Source organism: Prionailurus viverrinus, chromosome D1 (assembly GCF_022837055.1).
Source record: "Prionailurus viverrinus isolate Anna chromosome D1, UM_Priviv_1.0, whole genome shotgun sequence".
Lineage (NCBI taxonomy): Eukaryota > Metazoa > Chordata > Mammalia > Carnivora > Felidae > Prionailurus > Prionailurus viverrinus.
Window position 1 is genome coordinate 9,820,137 of NC_062570.1, and position 23,458 is coordinate 9,843,594.

General features: G+C 47.7%; 1 protein-coding gene across 1 annotated transcript; it reads left to right on the plus strand.

The window, feature by feature from the left end:
* Positions 1-2,047: 2,047 nt before the first annotated feature.
* LAYN (layilin) lies at positions 2,048-23,458 on the plus strand. The gene is made up of 7 exons (XM_047877798.1): positions 2,048-2,348; positions 5,318-5,615; positions 11,748-11,905; positions 16,541-16,573; positions 17,189-17,272; positions 19,357-19,453; positions 21,937-23,458. Exons 1-7 carry the CDS (start codon positions 2,264-2,266, stop codon positions 22,298-22,300), a joined length of 1,119 nt encoding a protein of 372 aa, XP_047733754.1. The 5' UTR covers positions 2,048-2,263; the 3' UTR covers positions 22,301-23,458.

Sequence of the window (23,458 nt, forward strand, 5' to 3'; positions counted from 1 at the left end):
GGACCCTGGACCAAGATAATTTCACCAAGAAAAATTCGTGCAAGTGAGCCAGCCAGCCTTCCCCAGTTGGCAGGGCTCTGCATTACCTGGTGTAATGGTTGGTATTTGCTGCAACAATATAGCAAAGTGATCTGCAACATTTATTACTGCTCACACATCAGCAGGGTAGCTGGGGGGGGGGGGGGGGGGCGGGGGCTAACTGATCTAGGCTTGGCCCTGAGGGCTCTACCGGGGAGGTCTGCTTCTCAGGTCTGTTGATTGACTGACACAGCTTCCTTCCATGGGTCATCTTCTTTGGGATGTACATGGACCAGTGGGATATTTGAGCCAGGTTCCTCTCAGACCGTGGCAGAGAAGCAAAAGAACAAACAAAAACATGCGAGGCCTTTTCCAGTCTAGGCTCAGAAACCTCTGACTTATTCCTTTGGCCAGAGAAGTCACATGTCAAACACAAAGACAAGGGGTAGGGAAATCCACTCAGCCCCTTTAGTAGAAGTGCAAAGTCACACGGTGAAGGGTGTGGACACAGGACCTGTGGAGAATTGGAGTTGCTGACCACATTAGGCTGACCACGTACCTTAACAAAGGCAATGTGAACCAAGGGCCAGAGCATCAAAGGGAGAAGTCAGGGCACAATTTAATTATTTGAGCCAACATAACAGCTCCCCTATGTTGTAACAGATGCTGTAATACTGGAAAGAAATCCTTTTCAATGGACATTTAAAAACCTGGTATCTGCACACTTACATGTCTGTTTGCCCCGTCAGACCTTCTCAGAACTCTTAAGGGGACCTTTAGTGACACCAGGAGTTCACTGATAACTTAGACAAAGGAATTGCCAAAGGCCACACAGACTTTGAGGACAAGCAGAATATCAGATGCCACCTCGAGTGTTTCTGTTCACGGTAGCAGTCCCCCCCTCATTTTGAGAACCAGGAATTTCTAGAAAGGATGAAGGTTGGATATGAGATCTAATTCACACATAAAGACTGCTGTAAAATAAGCTTGCCATGAAAGGTCAGTCCTCCTCCTGCTGACCCTTTTTTCTACAGTGGCAGGGCTTCCTTACATTAGCAGCTGAGACCGAAATAGATTCCCTCCCACCCACACCCACACCCACCCACCCAGGGGCTATATTAAGTCCTTTTCCTCCAGAATTGCGGTGGCTCCAGCTGCAACCAAAACCCGAAGTCCGCGGCCGACACAGGGCTTCTGCATGGCTCCACAGCTGCACGGGGGAGAAGGCAAGGAAATCCGAAGCACCTTCGGCCACTTAGTAGCACTTTAGTTTCGGTACAGGAGGCTCGCCTCGTTACTGGAGTACGTTTGAAAACACTGTTTACTATAAGCAGCAAATGTGAAACACGACTACTGCGCAGTTTAGAAGAGGGAGCACACGCATCGAAGGCTGAGTTGGTGAGGAAATCTTCACGGAGGGATCGCTCTGTCCTAGGGAGGCTCCTCCCTCTCCTACAATCCGCCCCCACCCTCAACAGGTGCTCTGCAAAGAGCGGTATTTTTTCCGGGCTGGGTTCAGGGACACTCACTGGCTTCAGGTGCAGCGACACTCTTCTCAGCCAGAACTCCAACTTAGCCACCGCCTCTGGACACTATCCACTCTGTCCCGTAACTTGTCCGGCCACTGGCACACCGCCCACTTGAGCATCTGTTCTCTGCACCCACCCTTCCTCTCTCGGGGGTAGCCCTGAGCACCCGGACTGCAGCCTACGCAGCCCCAGGGAGGTTTTCGGTGCCTCGCCTGTCCCACCGGGCCACACTGCAGAGCCTAGGGCGCTGGGCGAATCTGGCCAAGTCTCCCGGGCGTGGGGTTGAGATGCGGTCGTGATCTTAGCCACAGTGCTCTCTTCATCAGATTTCCGATAAACCAGACTGGGACGGTCCTCGGCCCTGCGCCCTGGGCAAACGCAGGATCTCCGTGGGCAGCTCGGGGCGGGGCCGGCGGGGGGCGGGGGTGGGAGCGGGGAGCGGTCTCCCCTCCCCGGCTCGCTCCTCTCCGGCCAGCCGGGTCTTTGGCGCTGAGCTCGCCGGAGGAGGCCGTCGGGGGGCGGGCTCGGTGACGTCCCAAGGGGCGGGGGGCGGCGCGCTGGCTCCGCGCCCTCCCCGCCTCCTTCGGGTGCCGGCTCCGTGGGTCCTCGGGAGATGCTGCCGCCCCCGCCTTTGCGGTTTCCGTGCACGCAGCTGCGGGTCCCTCCGCTCCACCGCCGAGGCGCCGCGGCGTCCGAGGGCGCACCCGAGCCGAGCCATGCAGCCGGGAGCCGCGCTTCAAGCCATGCTGTTGGCCGCGCTGCTGGCGGGGCCCCGGGGCGCCACCGGCCGCCTGCTAAGCGGTGAGTGAGCGCGCTGGGGCGGGGGCTGCTTCCAGGTCGGGTTCCGCAGAGGCACCGCCTGCACCCCACCTGCTGCTGGCGGTCTTCGAGGCCGCGGCGCCTCTCCTGCGGCCCTCTGCAGGGGCTGGGGGCGTCCCCGCCCCGCTGGTGGACCCAGCCCTCCTGCGCGCCCAGCTTGCTTAGCCCAGCGGCTGAGACCAGCGCGAGTCCCTGGGTATCCTGGAACCCTCAAAGGCCGTTCCCCGCCCTGAGTTCCGGGCGGTGGGGGACATAGGCGGGGGGCGGGGGGCGGGGGCGCAAATCTGCCCCAGGAGGTGCCCCCTCGGCCCCCCCTCTGAGTACAGCCCGATAGTTGCCAGGACCCCGGCGCTGGCCGGGCTCACCAACTCTCCTCCAGCCCGCTGGGGAGATCTCTTGCTCCTGGAGACGGCGGGTACAGTGGGGATTCTGGATCCGCTGTGCGCGGGGCACCCAGCCTGGTACCTCTAGTCTCTTCTCGGGGTGATGGGGGGCGCGGTGGGGGGAGGATGGCCAGATCCAGCTCTGGAACCAGAGCGCTTAGAGATCGGGAAAGAACCCTAGTTAGCGCGGGACAAGCCCCGCCTGACTCAGGGGAATGACTGTCTGCTTCCTTCCTCCTGTCGTGCCACTGCAGCCTCGGACTTGGACCTCAGAGGAGGTACAGTGCTCTGGCTTCTAGCCTCTTGCGTTTGTTCTGCATGTCGGGGGTGGGGGGGGGGGGGAGCGGAGAGAATGTCCGTGCCCCTTTCTCAGGTCTCCCGGGCGCCGACAGATTGGCGGTAGGGGATGGCGGAGAATGGCAGCCGCCACTGCGTTATCCCTGCTTGCGGAGCTGATGGAAGGGACCCGCAGTTGCTTTCAGGATGGGGGTGGACTGCCTGGTGGCAGAAGGTGGGGGGTGGGAGTGCATCTGAATAAAGCTGCCTGGGTCAGGGCTGCATAGGCTTTGTCCTAGGTCGTGGGGAACAGAAGCCCTCGCCCTTCCCCTTCCTGCAAAAGAGAAGAGAGAGACACTTCCTGAAGGCAGGGGAACCAGATGCGCCTCAGGCATCCTTCCAGCTCTGGCTCTCTGGCACTCACCCGCTGACTTGCGCTGAAGAGCCAGGCTGGACCATACAGGAAATTCGTTTAAGGTGTTATTTTTTCCTTGGTAAACCAAGGGCAGAAAAGCGAGGACTGCCAGTAAATTCAACTCCAGTTTCTGTCATGCTGTGGCCAGGTTGTAGGTCCCTGGGGCTCATTTTCCGTCCGCCCCCTCATTTGGAGCCACCTTTAAAGAATCACAAGAGCTGGGCTGGGCCAATATCCTCTCCAGGCAGCATTGCAGCCACAGCCTCTCTGCCCTCACCCTCCCTGGAACACCTTCTTAGTGCGAAATGTCTTGCTTTTGAGGCCTCCTAATTTGCTAATGTGCCAGTCCTGTTGGAGTTCTAGCAATAACAGAAGAATAACAAAGAAAAGGGAGAAGATGCAAAACTCTTATAACTTGTTGCTTATTGAGGATGTCCTTACAAAAGCGGTAAAAGAAGCAATAGAAACGAGAATTCGCAGGAGTCTTCTGGGTTATCTGTATGTGCTCCCTTCCCATTTAGCACTGAAAATGCCGTTAAGTGTAGCCCTTGCCCCATATTCTGGACACTATTGGGAATAACGAAAGCGCTCTGTTCGCTGCACAGCTGCAAAACAAATTAGGAAAATGAGAACGTTCCTTGAGGGCTGGGAAGAGGCTCCCAAACCAGAATCCTTCATCCTTCTGTCTGTGGTAGAAATTCACACCCACGGCCCACAGTCTGGCTTTGACATTGCGAGGGACTCCCCTTGTTGAAATGTGGTTTTCACTTGTACGCTTGGGTCCAGAAACATACGCTGTGTGCTTCTGCAGGCCAGGAGCTCGTATTTGTATCTGTATTCCCAGGACCTAGCACAGTGCCAGGCACAGAGTGGACCCTCAGTACATGCTGGTCGAACAAAGTTCCAGTGCAGCAAGGCTTCAGGCACCCAGATGCAAGCTAGGGTGGGATGTTGTTCCTCCTCAGTAGAATCCCACACATTTGTCTGAGGTGGTGCTCAGTCCTTCTGGTGTTGGTCAGATACCACACATCACATAGGCTCCCAGTGCAGCCTGAAACTGCGGTGGCGTGGGAACTGAGCAGCATAGTTCAATGGTTATGGGCTTGACTCCGTAACCAGAATGGCCTTCCGACTCCAGTGAAGATACTGATAGCTATGTGACTTTAGCCAAATTATTTAATGTCTCTGAGCCTCAGTTTTCCCATCTGTAAAATGGGGCATAAGCAAATCTACAGCACAGGATGATCAGGAGAGTTCAGTGAGATAACATATGTAAATGCAAAAGCCCTCAGCGTAGTTCATGCCACATGGTAGGAATTCAGTACAACTTAGCTGTGTCTTGAGGCAAGTTCAACAACAGACAACCCACACCGACCTGATGCTCTTAGCTTCCGCTCACACCACAGACTGGGTGACATCTCAGTCCTACTACCTAGGCAGAGGGTTCCAGGATAAAGGAGCCCACACCCAACTTCAGAATACCTCTCTTACCTGAAGGAAGCACCAAACAGAGGTAGCTCACGCTGAACCACGCTATCCCCTGAGGCTTCCCGATGATTTGCCAGTGTTAGATGTGTGGCTTGGGGTGAAACCATAAATCTTCATCTACCTGTGTTCTAAAGGATAGTCAACAATGTCTGCTTTTCAAGAATCTGTAATGGAACGAACGAAACGTGGCGTTCTTACACAATATAAGCGTCAGGGTTTAAATCACTGCATCTCCATGCCGGAAGGGGTGTTAATTTGCTCTGAGAAACTAAATGACATTACACAGTCCACCGATGAGTAATCAGAATCCCTGCCCAGGGATAGCTCCATTCCCATGCCCTGGTATACTTCGGGGAGTCCTGAAATAGGTTGGCTTCTATTTTCTCTAGGGCAGCCGGTCTGCCGGGGAGGGACACAGAAGCCTTGCTATAAAGTCATTTACTTCCACGACGCTTCTCGAAGACTGAACTTTGAGGAAGCCAAGGCAGCCTGCAGGAGGGATGGAGGCCAGCTGGTGAGCATCGAGTCTGAGGATGAGCAGAGACTGATAGAAAAGTTCATTGAAAACCTCCTGGCGTCTGACGGCGATTTCTGGATCGGGCTCAGGAGGCGTGAGGAGAAACAGAGCAATGGCACAGCCTGCCAGGACCTTTATGCTTGGACCGATGGCAGCACGTCAACATTCAGGTAAGTGTGTGGAATCCACGGCAGCCAACTCACTTGACGTAACTCAGAAAGGGGTTGGGCTGAATGCATGGTGCCAGGTCAGCGGGGAAGAGGAGAAGACCCAGCCAGGCAGAACCCTGAGGGGACAGCACCAGAACAGCCACTGACCAAAGCAGTGTGGTGAAGGTGGTGGGATCTGTGCCCAACTCATGTCCCAAGAGCTCTGTCCAGGTGGCCGTGGCCCGGAAGCGTTGTTTTAATAGCAGGTGATGCTTGGGGCGCCTGGGTGGCGCAGTCGGTTAAGCGTCCGACTTCAGCCAGGTCACGATCTCGCGGTCCGTGAGTTCGAGCCCCGCGTCGGGCTCTGGGCTGATGGCTCAGAGCCTGGAGCCTGTTTCCAATTCTGTGTCTCCCTCTCTCTCTGCCCCTCGCCCGTTCATGCTCTGTCTCTCTCTGTCCCAAAAATAAATAAACGTTGAAAAAAAAAATTTAAAAAAAAAAAAAAATAATAATAGCAGGTGATGCTTGAAGTGAAATGGTTCTGGCTGTCCAGCCTTTTGGATTAGAACCCCAATGAGAAATTGAAGGTCTGTGGAGCTAAGACTCAATATAGGGCTCCCGACCACAGGGCCCGGATGGACCAAGAGGGGACTTGAGGGATCCTGCATTTTGGAGGGCCCTTGTAAACCCACAGCGCCAGGACTTACTGATTTCACACCGCACCCTGGCACCATGGCTTTGCCACGGTCCCTCCCTAAGAAATGCAGTGACATGGATAAACATCAAAAGATAGCAAAGTCAAGAGGCAGACATAGACTGGAAAAGCATAACAAACTACAGTGTTACTAGATAGTTTATAGAAGTCATTAACACGCTAAGAGTTTCTGTAAGTCAGTAAAACCCCAAAATATAAAGAGGCCAAAGACCTGAGCAGACCGTTGAAAAATAGAAAATCTAACTGGTGAACAGTCACATGGGGGAAAAAAGTTTGAACTCATGATCAGTCAAAAGAACGCGGATTAGGGGAGCCTGGGTGGCTCAGTCGGTTAAGCGTCTGACTCTTGATTTCAGCTCAGGTCATTCATGATCTCATGGAATCGAGCCCCGAGCTGAGTGTGGAGCCTGCTTAAGATTCTCTCTCTCCATCTCCCTCTGCCCCTCCCCTAACCCCTCCCCCCAAAAAACAAAGAATGCAGGTTAAAATACATGATTTTACCTGTTACATTTAAGACAGCTGATCATCCTCTATCAAAGTCTACCCATTGTGCTGACCACATCCACACCTTCCAGGAGTAGGAGTAGCCCCTACAGGGTTCTGGGCCTCTCTTCCTGCGAGAAACTTGAAAAAGGCAAGTTCTTAGGATGAACTGTACTTCCCATCACTGTCACTAGTCCCAGGGCCACAGCTGATACTCAGTGACCTCCCTCCTCTACTGCAGCCCAGATTCCCCTCTCTCTCTGCTCAGGGAACCTCCGTGGCTTACCTCGTGGCAGGGACCCAGACCCTCAGCCCTGAGGAATGTGAAGCCCCAGTCAATGTGCACTTCTCAGGCTGGAGTGACTGCACTTTTCCATCTGCCATCCAAATTGGGTGTGTGAATACCCACAGGAACCCAGGGAGACAACCTGGATGCCAAACATTTCTCCCTGCCCAGGATAGGTGATAGCATAGCTACATCCTCCTGCAATGGGGGCCCGTTTCCTCCTACAAAGGTAATCACTGCTCCTCTTGCCCAAGTGGCAGCCATCACTCCTAGTTTAATAAGACTTGTCCAGGGGTGTGTGGGTGGCTCAGTCGGTTGAGCGTCCACCTTTGGCTCAGGTCATGATCTCACCATTTGTAAGTTCGAGGTCCACATCAGGCTCGCTGCTGTTAGCCTGTCAGCGCAGAGCCTGCTTTAGATCCTCTGGCCCCTCTCTTTGCCTGTCCCCCCATTGCACTCTCCCAAAAATAAATAAATATTAAAAAAAAAAAAAAGACTTTTCCTAGATCTCCTGGGGGAAGTATTTCCCCTTTGGGTCCTGGCACATCTAAAACCCACAGAGCCCAGCATTGCAGAGACAAGAAGCACGGATTCCCCAGTGGGTCACTACCAGTGATGGTAAGCAAGCCTCCTCCTGTTTCCACCCCCTGGCTCCCAGATCCATGTGTTCTTGCTCCTGGGGACACGGGATGATACTTGAGCCTTGGAGGATATTTTGGAGGATGATCCTGCCTCCCTGCAAAAGTATTGCCTCTCAGCTAGTGCTTCAGCTGTGTCGTCCATCATTCTGTCAGGCTGGCAACTTCCAGATGCTGCAACATGTCATATGACTAGTAAATGCCCCAGCAACGAGCCCCTGCCACACCTCCTTTGCTATAAAGTAGGTCCCATGGTCCAATGAGGTGTCATTTGGGATTGTGTCCTGGTAGATCTAATACTGCGTAAGCTCTGGATAGCGGTACTGACTGAGGCCCTGCGGCAGGAAAGGCAAACCCGTACCCAGGTTGTACGTCTATCCCTGTCAAAGTGAATCCTTGCCCCTTTCAGGATGGAAGGAGTCCAGTGCAGTCAACTTGCCACCGAACGCCAGGCTGGTGTTCTAGGATTGGTGTTCCTTTAGGGACTTAGCTTTGGTCTCCGTTGCTGGAAGGGTCAATGTTTGGCAGTACTGTTGAACACGTGCATAGCCTCCATCCCTGCCACCACGGCTACTGTAGTGAGTATCTGTTGTGCCGGCCCCAAGGCAGCTGATACCAGGCTAGCTGACATCAACGGGCCGAGTCATTTGTCTCCCTGGTCGTTTAGTGCCTCTTCAGTGCTAGAGGCTTTCTGCTGGGTTTTAACGTGTGATAGATCCTCATACTTCATGCCTATTCCCGTATGTCTATTCACATCTCCCTAGCCGAGAGTTCCCTATCCCCAAACTTCCCCTCTTTCTCCTTTTAGACTCCTGATCAGCTGGCCAAGTTCTGTGCCTTACCCCTGAGTCCCTATATATTCTGACCTCCAGTAACTTCTCTTTCTGTGCCAGGTAGTTGACTAAGTATACCATCTAAGCTCTGGCCAATGGGAGGATGTCCCATTACCACTCGGTCTTTCAAGGCCAACTCTGAGTGGGGTTGTAGTGCAGCAGCCGTCCATTTGGAGTTGTACTCACATTCTTGGCTGATCTATCCATGAACCGAACTCAGGCACCTCTATCAACTAGTCATAAGGGATTCCCTTATGCAGCTATTGGTGTAAGCTGATGGAGAGTCTTTGGAATGACAGTGCTAGAGGCTATGGCAGCCTGCTCTACGTGCTCATACAGTGCCCTTTGGTCCTGAATATATATTGATTCTGGGCCTTCCCATCCCAGGACTGGGTATGTCCGATAGTACCTCACTCACAATGGGTAAGTTGAATTGCATGGTCTCTTGGTGCTCCCTGCCTAGTAGCAAGCCAGGAGCTGCTTTGCAAAAGGTGATTATCTCTCCGTTTCAGAAGACGTGACCTTGCTATAGAATCCTAGGGGTTTATATTGTGATTTTCGCATTGGGGCTTGTTACAAATTCTGTGTGGCATTATTTTTCCCATCTGGATACCTCTGCTAATAGGATCTGCTACATAATAAGTCTGCTTGCATTACAGCCTAGACCTGCTTCAGGGTCCATTTTCTGCTCTTGACCTCACTCAAAGCTGGCCGTCTTAGGTGTCAGCTGATATATGGGCCAGAGCTGTATGTCCAAGTGTGAAATATGCTGTCTCCAGCACCCAAAGGTGTTACGCTTCCTACTTCACATGATTCTAAGATGCTTCAAGATGCAATATTTGTCCTTCAATATGAAAGGGATGATCTGGAATTCCCTAGATCACTAGAAACCTACACATTTTCATGAAGTGGCAAGCTCTTGAATCTTCATAGCGTTGACATGTAATCCTCTGGAGCACATGAGTCTTCCTAAGCTCTTCTGGTTCAATTAGCATGGTGTCAGAAATATAGCAGACCAGTGTGATTTTCTGCAAAATGTGTAGGTAGTCCAAATCTCTTCATACCACATTATGACGGAGGGTTGGAAAATTAATATAGTTCTCAGGCAAGATGATAAATGTGTATTGTTGTCCATTCCAAGTGAATGCAAATGGTTTTTTATTCTCTTTCTGGTGGAAAATATTGTGTTTACCAGATCTGTATTGTGGGTACCCAAGGGCAAGTTAACCTGCTCTAGCAAAGACACCGTAGATGGCACAGAAACTGTAATTGAGGCTTCTACTTAGTTGTATTTATGCTGTTCTAGTGTCATCCTTCAGGATCCATCTGGTTTTTGTAGGAGCCGGACTAGTGAATTAAATAAAGGTACGATGGCGAATAACACCCTTGCATTGTCTAGAATGGTGGTACCATTTTCTGTGATCTTCCCCTCGGTAAGATACTGGTTTTTTTATTTACTGCTTTGGAGATGTTGGGGAAAAGCAAAGTCTCAGAAGCTTCTACTTGACCTTGTCCACTATTACAGCTCTTACCTCACGGGCTAAGGAACCAACGTGGGACTATACCAACTACCAACTATGGCTGTTCAAGTCATATATCTGCAGACTGGTAAATGACTGCTGGGTGGGTCCCACTGTGAGCTGGTCCTGGGCCAGAGCTCTACTCAATACCTGGGCTCAATATGCTCCCACTCTAATGGGTAGTCTTGATGATGTTTCAAGTCTTTGAATATCAATGTCACCTTGCATCCTGTGCCCAACAGTCCTTATGATATTTGGGTATCTCCTTTCCCCCAGTGTATGGTTACTCTACTAAATGGCCATAGGCACCTTTGGGAGAACAGGAAAATTATCCCCATGTGTACCAACCATGGCGTTGCAGTGTCCTTCCTCCTGACGACCTGGCCTCTTCTTCTATCAGTGAATTCCAAGCCTGAGACCTGGCTCAAGTCCACAAACTAGGTGCCAGGCATAAAATTCCACCCATTCCATCATCGGTGAAATGAAATAACATAAAGCCATAAGGCCAGTGGGGAAGAGAACAAGGCAAGTCAAGTTAGGAGGTCCACCAACTGGGTTGGAAAATGGCCTGGAGGTAACTAATGGGGTAGAGCCCAGCCCAAGTCAGGGCCCCCAACTGCCCAGGCACAATGTCCAAATAGTGCTGCAAGTTCAGTTATCGTCCAGGCAAATTCAACCCTGTAGGCATAGCAAAGGACCTTCCCTTTGGTGGAGGGCAACACAGCCCTCAAGCAGAGCCGTACTGAGGTGCTGCAAGGAGACCTGTCTCTCAGCTGCCTCTTAAGGAGGGGCTCTGACAAGATCCAGGCAAAGCAGCAGCGCCCAGCTAAATAATCTGAGCATGAGGGTGAGATCGGCGCCTCAGAAGGAAGCAGCTCAGGTGGGTAACCACGCAGACTATAAAACCCAGCCCTGAATCACTGCATGCAGTGAGTGCTCACAGCATTCAGACTCTCTGTGGAATCCAAGGCCCTAAAATGGGACCCATACACTCAACTGGGTGGCGGCACCATTTAATTCCAAGTACCACCGGATAGTGGAGCTCAGGCTGCTCACGGAGCTAGGAAGACAAAGGCAAGAAATGTGGCAGCAGAGGCTGAAGGAGGGGCTCATCCGCCTGATGAAGGGAAAACAAGATAAAAGCTGAAATTAGACTAGGGGGGCCCTCTGCTCTGTCCCTACCCCCTCACCTGCCTTGACAGCCTCTCCATTTTGGAAAGTCTTGCTCAGATGCTCGAATTTTCCCTCTACTTCCTAGGGCTAGAAAGGCAGTTATGACGGTTGAAAAGCATAAAGAGATATGAGCGAGGCAAGCTCTGGCTGAGAGGAGCCATGCCTCTTGTCAGTGCGTCTGATTTCTACAACAAAGAGAAACAAAAGCCGGTTCGCAAAAAGCAAGCAATAAGATCATCCCAGACTGCTTCTTCTCATAATTGCTTTGCAGACATCATATGGTAATATATTCCTCCCCGCAGAGAGCCTGTGGCAAATGTCAGATGATTGGTTGTGATGTCCACCTTAGAAAGCACGTGGTTCTACGTACTGGCAACACTTCAATTCCTCCCTGTGTTACTGTCTCCTGACGCAGAATCCTACGTTCATGGTTCACTGGAACTCGATGGGAAAAGTCTGGGGCTTCCTTCTCCAATTGTCTCCATTGTTGACCCCTTTCCTGCAGGAACTGGTACGTGGATGAGCCTTCTTGCGGCAGCGAGGTCTGCGTGGTCATGTACCATCAGCCATCGGCACCTGCTGGCATCGGGGGCCGCTACATGTTCCAGTGGAATGACGACCAATGCAACATGAAGAACAATTTCATTTGCAAATATTCTGATGGTAATGAATCCTTCCCCAAGTCATGTGGCTGAATCCCCAGCTGCCTCTCTTACTTCATAAGCAGCTGCTAGTTCCCAGAATTTGTTATGTGGTCTCTGAGAAAGCTTGTTGGGAATGCCAGCGGTGTTGAACCCTGGGGAATGCAGTGACAGTTCCTTGTGGAGGAGTACTTCTAGCAAAGGAGAGGAGTGTCTGATGCTAAGAGAAGGGATGAAGCAAAGAAAGGGTCTAATTTATGTCTGACAAAGCAAGAATCATGACAAGTTCAGGAAACAAAAAGCCCTCTAAGTGGACAAATTCTTATTCTTTCCACATGTGAGGTTGGCTGTAGGAACTTGGAAAAAAAGAAATATGAAAGGAAGCTGGCCATTGTTCCTGCAAGTCTTCTAACAGCCATGTGACATTATTTTCTGGGGCTTTAAGGAAACAGAATAATGACCCGAGGAGGTAGATAATGGAGTACACCGATTTCACTGGCCTTGGACAGATAGCGGTCACCTTGAGGAGCAGGCTTAAACCACCTTGCAGATTCACCTGGCGTTGGCTTCTAGGTCTGTTAAGGTTTTCAAATTGGCTACAAGCCTGCAGTCTCACTCTCCTGGGGTTTCCCAAACTCCCCCATCGTAACTGGCTTAGATCTAAACTTACGTGATTTTTTTTATCTGTCCCTGAAGTTTCTCAGATCCCTAAAGCCAACTGCTGGGTCCCAGCCCTCACCTTTCCTGGTGAGAATAATCCTGTCATTCTAAACTCTTTGAACTGGACTATGCTCTTGCTCTGGTTTTTGCTGCTTAAGGTGTTTTTCCTCTCTCTCCCCCACCTCCACCCCACCCCAGGTGAACTCCTCCCCACAGAGACCTGGCCCTTCCTGCCACACAGAGCTGACTCAGGCAGGGAGGTGGCTGAGACGGGGCTGGCTTAGCAAGTTGCCTCTTTAGAGCAGTAAAAGCAAAACTTTCCATCACTCTGTTAATTATGTCCTATCAGCTCTGTGGTTTAAAATGTTGTAATTTTTAAACATTTTTTGAAGGAAATGTGCAATTTTAAAAGTTCTTTTCATACCTTTTAATTTTTGGACTTTGAACCTAGTGTGTATATATGTGTATATGCGTATATATACATATACATACATATATACATATATGTGCATATATGTACATGTATGTACATATATGAAATATTCATAATATAATATTCATATATATATACACACTATTCTTTGTTGCTTTTGCTATTACTTGAATGACACCAAGTCCTGACAGGAAAAGGATTAAAAAAAAGATGTACAGGATTAATGAGGAGAGTATAATAAAAGGATATTTACAGAAGTGTGGCAAAGAGAAAGAGACGGTGAGGTGCCCAGGGATTAGCCACAGTAGGACGCTGTTACTACCCCTGAGCCCAAAGGAGCAAGTGGAGAGAATGGTTTTAGCAGAACCCAGAGCTCCCATGAGCTTGGAGTCATGGAATAGGAGCCACCCACGAGAAGCCATAACCATAAAATGCAGCGACTGTCAAACCGTGGTGGTGATGCAGGAAGAGAGCCTGGGGAGTAAAGCCTGGGACCTCTCTCTGCTCTCCTGCCTCTGCCTCCCATCAGCTAAGCCCAGTCAGAAGTGAAAAGGCAAGGGAGTCCCAATAACACAGTGCATAGACGTCAGCCTCCTGGGACACAGAGGAGGGCAGACTAGATCTGGCAGAGGGAGGTGAGCACGTGGAGAAAAACTAACACGTTGTCTTTATGTGGCCACCCATCTCCAGGATGAGTTCACGCACCTTAGCCATACAAGAAGCTGCACGAGCAGCTCTCTTCACCTCCACTCCCCCATTCCCCTGTGCACGTTGTGAAGCTGTCCACCCACCTCCCCTCCATTCCCCTCTGCACTCTGTGAAGTTGCCCAAGAGCTCTTGACTGCTGTTCCCTGTGCTTGAAACACTCCTCCCTTTTCCCAGACAACTCATCCTCACCTTTGGGGTTCACGTTGAACATCACCTCTCAGAACGACTAAGTGCAACAGGTGATCATGAATTGGATCCTGGAGGATGATGATGGTTTTGTATAAAGCGCAGCTTTAGGACAATTGGCAGAATTTGCATAAGGTGCATAGATTAGGTAATAGACTGTAAATGACAATATCTTGGTTCTGATCACTGTTACTGAGGTTATGTAAGAGAACCCCTCCACACACATATGCATGTGTCTGTATGTGTTCTTCGTACATATGTGGGTGTATATGTAGGTATAAGTAAGAATATAGATAGACATAGATACAGAGAGACATAATAATTAAATAAATGAAATATGATAAAATTGTAACTTATGGGTGAAGGCTATATGGGTATTCCTTGTAGTATCCTAGCAAATTTTCATAAATCTGAATTTTTTCAAAATAAGAAGTTAAAAAAAATCTCCTCTGGGAAACCTCCCAAGGGCCCCTCAAAACCAAGTTAGGTGTTCCTCCTGGGAGGATCAGAGCACCTCACACACACAGTATTTTAACTTCTATTTATAAGTTTCTGCCTTTCACTGCCTGGTTGACATGAGGTCTGGAAACATGCACTTTGGAGCAATGAATCCCTGCACCTGATGGGCTAGGGGAAGGTCATCCAGGGCGGTCCCAACAGGAAGGCACACCATCTATTATGCCAGAGTAGCAAGAGACTGGTTGAATAACATCTAAAACTAGACAGCATGACCATGTAGAGCAGGTGGCACGCTAGCCAGGGCTGAACTCTGGCTTACGTCTGAGGTGTGCGAAAGGCGTAGGTGTATCCAGTGAAAATGAGAGACAAATCATCTGAGGCAGTGCATTGCAGATACATCGTAGGGAGTGATGGAATGCTGCGTTCGTGTTGTGCCATGTTTAATGCAGTTTTGCACCGTGGATGGGACCATGGAGGGACAAGAAAATGAATACATCATGTGATGTTCTTGAATACACTATGTATTATCATGTAATGTCACAAATTAGTGTTTGTTAATATCATCCTGTGTTTCCATATGCTATGGCCATCCCAGAGAGCGTAAGGACTCTTCTCGTTTGCTGTTGCGTCTCCAGTACCTAGCTGAGTTTGTCTCCTTGCAATTTTAATTTTCACTTGAGTCGTTTGGGTCAAATCCCAGTTCAGCTACTCAGTAGCTATGAGATTCGGACAAGTTATTTACTCTCCCTGTACCTCAGGCACCTCGTGTACAAAACCACCGTAGTAAGAGCAACCACCTCATTAGGCTGTTATCAGGGTAAATCATGTTCGTTTTTATAAAACACTTAGAACATGATGATGTTTCTATCATATAGCAGGAACTATATAAGTGTTTTTTTTTTTAATAAATGAATGGATTTGCATTGCACACACACTTACAGGAAGATGATTAAAAGTTTCCTTTCTGAATGAAACTTCAGAATGGCCTTGGCATCCTGGGCTTAGGACTGTGAATTCCGAAATCACACCCTTAAGGACCCCATCCCTATGAATGCCAGAGCATCTGATTAGCATGAGAGATTTACTACCAGTACCTGAGGGTCACACACTCTCAGCCAAAGGTAAAAGTATTCAGTGTAGATGTTCTGTGCAACCTGATTGTCCTGAGGCTCTTTGCAACATTTTGAATGACTCAGGTTCTGGATCACCAGTGTCTGCCTTGGGGCTGGCAGTGGTCTGCTTACCTACCCCCCTACAACCGCTTCCACTGCTTGGACATCGTGTTTGTTACCCTCTAAAACATCCCTAGTGAGAGTTGTTAAAATGTCTTGTATTGCTTTTTCTTTGCTTTGCTTTTCTTCTTCTTTTTTTTAGATTGTTTTAAAATTGAGTCCTCAGTGTAGCTGGGGAGGGATAGGGATTACTGTTGAAACTGGATTAGCCATATGTTGGGTGATGGTACATAGAAGTTCATTATACCAGCCTTTCTATTCTTGTTTATATTTGGAAATTCCCATATTTAAAATTTTAAAATACTTTGGGGCTGGGTAGCTCAGTCAGTTAAGCGTCTGACTCTTGATATCATTCAGGTCATAATCTTACGGTCGTGACTGCCTGCATGAGGCTCTGTGCTGACAGCAAAGAGGCTGCTTGGGACTCTCTCTCTCTCTCTCTCTCTCTCTCTCTCTGTCCCTCCTCCTCTCCTCTTTCTCTCTCAAAAATAAACTTAATGAAATAAATAAAATTTTAAAATACTTTTTTTTAAAATACCCAAGTAGGGGCGCCTGGGTGGCGCAGTCGGTTAAGCGTCCGACTTCAGCCAGGTCACGATCTCGCGGTCCGTGAGTTCGAGTCCCGCGTCAGGCTCTGGGCTGATGGCTCAGAACCTGGAGCCTGTTTCCGATTCTGTGTCTCCCTCTCTCTCTGCCCCTCCCCCGTTCATGCTCTGTCTCTCTCTGTCCCAAAAATAAATAAACGTTGAAAAAAAAAATTTTTTTTTTAAATAAAATACCCAAGTAAAGCTGGGGGAAGGCTAGTCTTGGTGAAAAAGTGATTCTTTTGGCTTGCTAACCCAGTTCCTAGCATTGAGTAACACAAAATAAAGTTTATCGGAAGACTGAGTAAATAAGTGGATGCCATCATTTGGCCAGTTTCATTCAGATGGCATGGAAATTTACTTCCTATTTTCATATTTGTTTCTTTCTGCCACAGAGAAGCCAACAGCTCCTTCTACAAAGCCTGGAGGTAAGCTGTCATTTGAGTTGGGTTCATTTGGACTGTTTCACAGGCCCCCTTTATGGGTTTAGAACCATAGGGTCTTTAGACCAGACTTTCCAACAGAAAGAGCGAGGGTGTTAAGTCATGCCTTTCGGAGAGGTAGATGCCACGTGCAGCCCTGTCGAGTAGTTCATTAATCTCTCCCTGGCGTTGCCGATTTCTCCCAAAGCTGAAAAGCAACAACCACAAATTCAGTTTGGGATGTGACTTGTCATTACTGACAATCTGAGAGGAATAATTCCATCTAATGAGAAAAGAAGTGAGCCAAACGGATAATTTATGCTCCTAGAAGTGAGTCATTGGCCCTTCCCTTTGGCACCTCTGTATCTTATGTGCCTTGACGCCAGCTGCCTGCTGTCCGTTTCAGTACATGATTCTTGGCAGCAAAGATGCCAGGAACTTGAAGGCAGTTGAACCTGTAGGCTGGCAAACTCAACCCTTAACTTTTCTATACTTTTAAATGGCCCGAGTCAAACTGCTCCTCTTTTTTGGGGATCCCACCCACAACCTGGCCACCCTCAGAGACTATCTGGATTATGAGGCCTTTTCTCTGGGGTCTCAAGTCGGTATGTCTGTCTCCAGGTGAAGGAACAGAGCCAGCAACACCCATGCTTCCAGAAGACACAGGGAAAGAAGATGCCAGAGAGACTTTTAAAGGAAACAAAGGTATGGACCCAACTCTCCTGGGGGAAATAGATGACGGGACTCTCCCGATCACAGATGACCAAGGTTACACTTTCTACTTTGGTCTTTCCTGTAACCACTTAAAAAATGAACTAGACAGGGCATCTGTGACTTTGCAGAAAGTGCACGAAGTTTTGGGGTTTGTAGTGAAACCACAGGGGGAGAAGAGTCGGCCAGGAGGTGAAATGCCTGCCTGAGGATGAGGATAGATAGGGCTGGGGGACGCCCAGCAGTTGTGGGTGGGGGCGGGGTACCTAGAGAATGGCTGTAGAGGAACAAAGGGGAAAAACCCAGGCCGTGAAGCCAACAGGTCCGACCTTGACATTCACTTGTGAAACAAATAGAGGAAATGGACACAAACATTTCACAACTGGAATCAAGAAGGATCAGAGAAAAGGGGGGTGATAACTGGGAGCGCTGATGGAATTTCCACCTGGGCTCTCACCTGGAGTCTCAAAGAGGGAGATCTGGGTTTATGTGGCTGGGCAACTTTTAAAAACCACTTCATTTCTCTGTGCTTTAGTTTTCATGTTCTGCGTGACGGAAGTAACGCCATGTGTCTCACGTATCTGAGAGCCTCACTGTGGCCGTCAAATGAAATCGGATATTGTAATACTGCAGTTCAGTTCTGGCATTAGCCACGCCAAGCTAGGACAGAGCCCACAGGTTAAGGGCACAGTCTGCAGCAAGTCACTTCAGACATCAGTCATAAGTTCAGGGGTCCCCAGGCCACCCCCACTTCTGGTCAGTTGGCTACAAATCCAGAGGATGCCCACAACCCCCTCAGGTTTGATAGCTCACTAGAACAACTCACAGAATTCAGGAAAACACCATACGTAGGACTGCATTTTATTGTAAAGGATACAGACCACCACCAGCCAGCTGAAGAAACAGGTAGGGTAAGGTCCGGGAGGGTCCTATGTGGGGAGTTTCTGTGTCGTCTCCCTGGGGCATCAGGATGCATAATCACCGTGTTCATTACATAGGCATGATTGATTTGGTCATTGGCCATGAAATTGAACTCACTCTTCACGCCCCCTCCTGTCCTGAGACCCCCGAGGAGCCCCCTTCCTGAGACATCTTACCAGCATAAACTCTGCTATGGTCGGAGGGGCTCCTGAATAATAAAGTTACCCCTATTACCTGCAAAATTCCAAAGATTTAGGGCCTCTCTTCCAGAAGCAGGTCAAATTTTATTATACAACCGATAAAATGTGTTAAAATGCTTTGAAAAAAGGACAAAGGGCTCTACAGAGGTGGGTGGCGTTTTCAGTGCTCATCGGTTTTATGGCGGCATTTAAAGTGGGTTTTGCTTTGGGCTCTTTGTTTGTGTGGTTGTTAGGTTTGCAGCCTCACAGGAAAACAAAGCAACAGCTTCCAGAAGGTTGGGAACCTTGGACCAGTGGGAGTAAGAAAGGGGTCAGGTCCCAGTCCTTGATTCCTCCTCAAGCCCCATGACAGAAAATTCTTTGGTTCTAAGTCTCAAAGGATAGGTCGGGATAACAGACCTCTGAATGTCCTCCACAGTCACTGCTCTTGGTCCCAACTGGATCCAATTAGTCTTAGTCAGATTTGTTGGAAGGTTACAGTCTGATTCATGGGCTTCATGTGACCTTCTCTTTCCTGGTAACAGCACCGAGGCTCAATTCTTCTTCCCTCCCTCTTCCCCACCCCACCTCGGGAACTACCATTTCTGTCCCGAGAGCCAAAGACATCAACACTGCCCAAGCAGCCCCTGCTTTGTTAAGGGACAGGAAGGATAAGAAAAGAGAGGATCTCTTTCCTCTGGGGGAAAAAAAAAACAAATTTAATTCAAAAAATGCCTCTCTGATATTTTGCAAGAGACTCCAACACTTAAACTTCTTTTCTCTATTACTTAGGATAACAAGATAGGTAGAAAACGCTCACTTATTGAAACTAGAAGACTTTGCCAACTGGGTAACTGTATACCAATTTCCTTCCAGGAATGCGCTCTTTGAAATACTCTATGTTGATTATGCTTTTTTAAGCCTGTTTTGAAGCACGTAAAAACCACTGATGCTGATAATATGCAATTTTATTTTCAGAAGCTGCCTTAAATCTTGCTTACATTCTAATCCCCAGCATCGTCCTTCTCCTTGTGGTCATCACAGTTGTGTGTTGGGTTTGGATCTATAGAAGGAGGCAAGTAAAACTGTTGTTGTGTGAGTCTTTGTATCTTCTGGACTCTTTGAGATTTGGATATTGCTCTGTTTACTTCATTAAAAAGCCATAGCGGCTCCAAGAGAATCACCATCGCAGATTTGAGAGTATATTCTCCGATGGGCTCAGGACATTCAGAAGTACTAAGCATTTGTGCTTAGTTGTGACTAAGAGAGTGATCTTATATTCTTTCATTTTTGTGTAAGGAAGATTTTACATGACTTGAGGGGTGAAACTGTGTTATTTGCCTACTTTGTATACACACATCACTCAGCACAGTACTTCCATGAATGAATACTCTCACTCCAAAAATGTTTGTTAGTTGGGGGAAGGAATAAATAGTGAGCCATTGAAATATGACTGTTCCAGAGCCTTCTGGCAAGCATCTGCAATGAAATCACTTTATTAAAAATGAAATAGCTCAGTCTCTTAAATGGACTTTCTTTTAATTCAATATACAATTATAGATTGCTACCAAATAGCTCCACTAAGTAGCCTAGAGGACCTCTATTTATGAATCATGGGCCACCATTTTTGAGGGACCCACAGCTATTCTCAGTTGCTTTTTTATTCCCCATCATCATGCCATACATAGAAGAAGGCCAGTGTGCCCATTTTACAACAGAAAAACTAAGGTCCAGTTTAAGATTTGGCTCCCTTCGATGACCATTTTAAGATGAATTAGTAAAATACCAATGCTTAAGATTTGACTTGTGTAAACCTTTGTATTTTCTTTAAGTTTTGACTTGTTTAAGATTTGCCTTTTTAAGTTTATAGTCTTGATTGGACTTTAAGATTTGACTCCCTTTGATGACTATTTTAAGGTGAATGAGTAAGATATCAATGCAGAGTTGACCCTACAACAACAAGGGTCTGAACTGTGTGGGTCCACTTATACATGTTGTGGGTTTTTTTCCAGTCAATACAGTATAGTACTGTAAATGGTTTTTTTTTTCTTCTTTATCACTTTGTTTTTTTTAATGTTTATTTATTTTTGAGAGAGAGAGAGATCACAAGCACAAGCAGGGGAGGAGCACGAAGAGAGGGAGAGAGAGAATCCCAAGTGGGCTCCATGCTGTCATCACAGAGCCCAACATGGGGCTTGAACCCACAAACTATGAGATCATGACCTGAGCTGAAGTTGGACGCTTAATCGACTGAGCCACCCAGGCACCCTGTGATTTTCTTAATAACATTTTCTTTTCTCTCCCTTACTTTATTGTAAGGAAACAATATATAATACATATAACATGCAAAATATGTGTTAATCAACTATTTACAGTATCATTAAGGCTTCAGGTCGGCAGTAGGCTATTAGTGGTTCAGTTTGCCGGGAGTCAAAAGCTACATGAAGATTTTCAACTGTGTGGGGGGTTGGCACCCCTAAGCCCTTCATCATTCAAGGGTCAGAAGTAGAACCTGCTTCATTTAATAATAACTTCCTTATAGGATCATTAGAAGGATTAATTCATGCAGAATGGGCTTACAGTAAGCAGTCAAAAATATTAGCTCTTACTATGATTATTTTTATTAATTGATTCTCTTTGATCTAAAAAGAGAATTCAGTTAAAAGTTACAAATATATTTTCCAACTGCTTACTCTGCAGTTGTTTTTGTTTGTTTTGTTTTGGTTGGTTGGTTGGTTGGTTGGTTTTAATTTTCCTTCCTTGCTCTATCTATTTAACACCTCGCCAGGATTTGGGAATTGTGACTTTGAAGCTGGAGTCTATCTCAGGGGGTTTTACCTTTTTTTTGTGCCACAGACATCTGTAACAGTCAAATGAAGCCTATGGACTCCTTCCCAGAACAATATCTTTAAATATATTACAATAAAATATATTGGATTACAAGGGAAGCCATTATACTGATACAACAGTTTAGCAAAATATTTCCAAAAATGATTGTGATTTGGTAATACATGCATTTCTTTATTAATGCTTCCTTATCTAGTAGTGGATATGATTACCATAATTTTGAAACAGAGATGAGTGTAAAATATTTTAAGGCCTCTATGGCAACTGTGATGTGATGTGAAAATGACCTGTGATTTCTGTTGGTGATCGAGTCAAAGGTATTACTAATTCTGCTCTAGTTTGTTGCCTACATTCAGAATTGAAGGACAGGCTCACTTTCACTTGGAGATGAGTTTTTTTTAATGTGATATTTTTCCCCATCCAATTCTATCCATGGACCCTCTGGGAGCTCTGAGGATCCCAGGATAACCACCTCTGTTCTATGCTCTTGCAGCAGTGAACGATAGCTACGCAATCGCTTTGAATACAACACTTCCCCGTTTTGTTACCCCACCTCACCCCACCCCGAAGCCCTGACCTGTAAGTTTCGGTAGGTGAGAAAGACAGTGTAGTGATTGCCCAGGCTGGCCTTCTCCTGCCTGAACAGGAGACACGGGGATATTCTCAGTCCCCTTGTCTAAAATACTTGGCCCCGCTTTTCTCTCCTCCTAGGAAAGGGGAGCAGCCAGGCCCCAGCACGAAGGAGCAGCACACCATCTGGCCCTCTCCTCATGCGGGGAACAGCCCAGACCTAGAGGTTTACAACATCATTCGAAAACAAAGTGAAGCTGATTTGGCTGAGACCCGGCCAGACCTGAAGAACATTTCATTCCGAGTGTGTTCGGGAGAAGCCACTCCCGATGACCTGTCTTGTGACTATGACAACATGGCCGTGAACCCATCCGAAAGTGGATTCGTGACTCTGGCGAGCGTGGAGAGTGGCTTTGTGACCAATGACATTTACGAGTTCTCCTCAGACCGAACGGGGAGGAGCAAGGAGTCTGGATGGGTGGAAAATGAAATATATGGTTATTAGGGCACATGAAAAACACTTGAACAAATGGAAATGGGAATGAAAAGAGGAGCAAAATCTCCTATTTTCTGTGAGGAAAAGAGAATGTGTATGAAAATGCTCAGTTCAGGTCTTGGGGGTAAGCATGTGACCCCCATTAGCCCCTGTTGGATCCCCAAGTTTGGCCAAATCCCCAACCCCAGCTCCTCACCCAGATCAGCCTTATGAGAAAGCACCTTGCCCACGGTCAGGCACATAGTAGAAAAGAAATGTCAATAGACTGGTTCTATCTGACTTTCAAGGGAGAGTGACTTCCCTGGCAGGGATAAGTTTGAGGCTGTGGGACTTGGGAAAGCCATCTCTGGGTTCTGGTTTTCTCGCTCTGCTCTGTTTTATATATATATATATATGTGTGTGTGTGTGTGTGTGTGTGTGTGTGTGTGTGTGTGTGTGTGTGTATATATGTGTGTGTGTATATATATATATACACACACACATATATATATATTATATCTCGGCAGCAGATATAATCACAACGAGACAGAAACTACAGAATCTTTTCAAAGCCCACGTACTGTGGCATCAGGCTGGCCAGTGTACGGACAAAGCTTAGATCTGTTTTGTTTTGTTTTGTTTTGTTTTTTCAAAAAATCAAATCAAATCAAAAGCAGGAAGCAGAATGTTAGTCTGTCTGTGTCTACAGCCCTTCCTCTGCATGTAACCTCAGGGGACCTCTTTTTCTTTCTCCTCGCATCCAAACTTGGACATATCCAACTTGGAAATACGTTACAAACTAAAACTGGAATGTGAGTCTCGGCTTCTAGGCTTCTTTGTGTGCCCAGCCCTGGTAGTGCTCTTATTCTCCTCATGTGTTTGTTTTACGGCAGCAGCAACATGGTTTGGCTGATGATGATAATGATTCTTCCTTTGTGTTATGGGACTTATCTCAAATACTTTTGGACTCAAATCCACAGAAAAGTTTCTTGGCCCAACATCAGCTGTTTACACTTTGAAGGTCTGCAGGCTCTTATCTAATATCATCAGCAAACCCCTTCTAGCTTATTATGTTAAATTTTCCAATGCTTATTTATTTTTGAGGGAGAGAGACAGAGTGTGAGTGGGAGAGGGGCAGAGAGAGAGGGAGACACAGACTCCGAAGCAGGCTCCAGGCTCCGAGCTGTC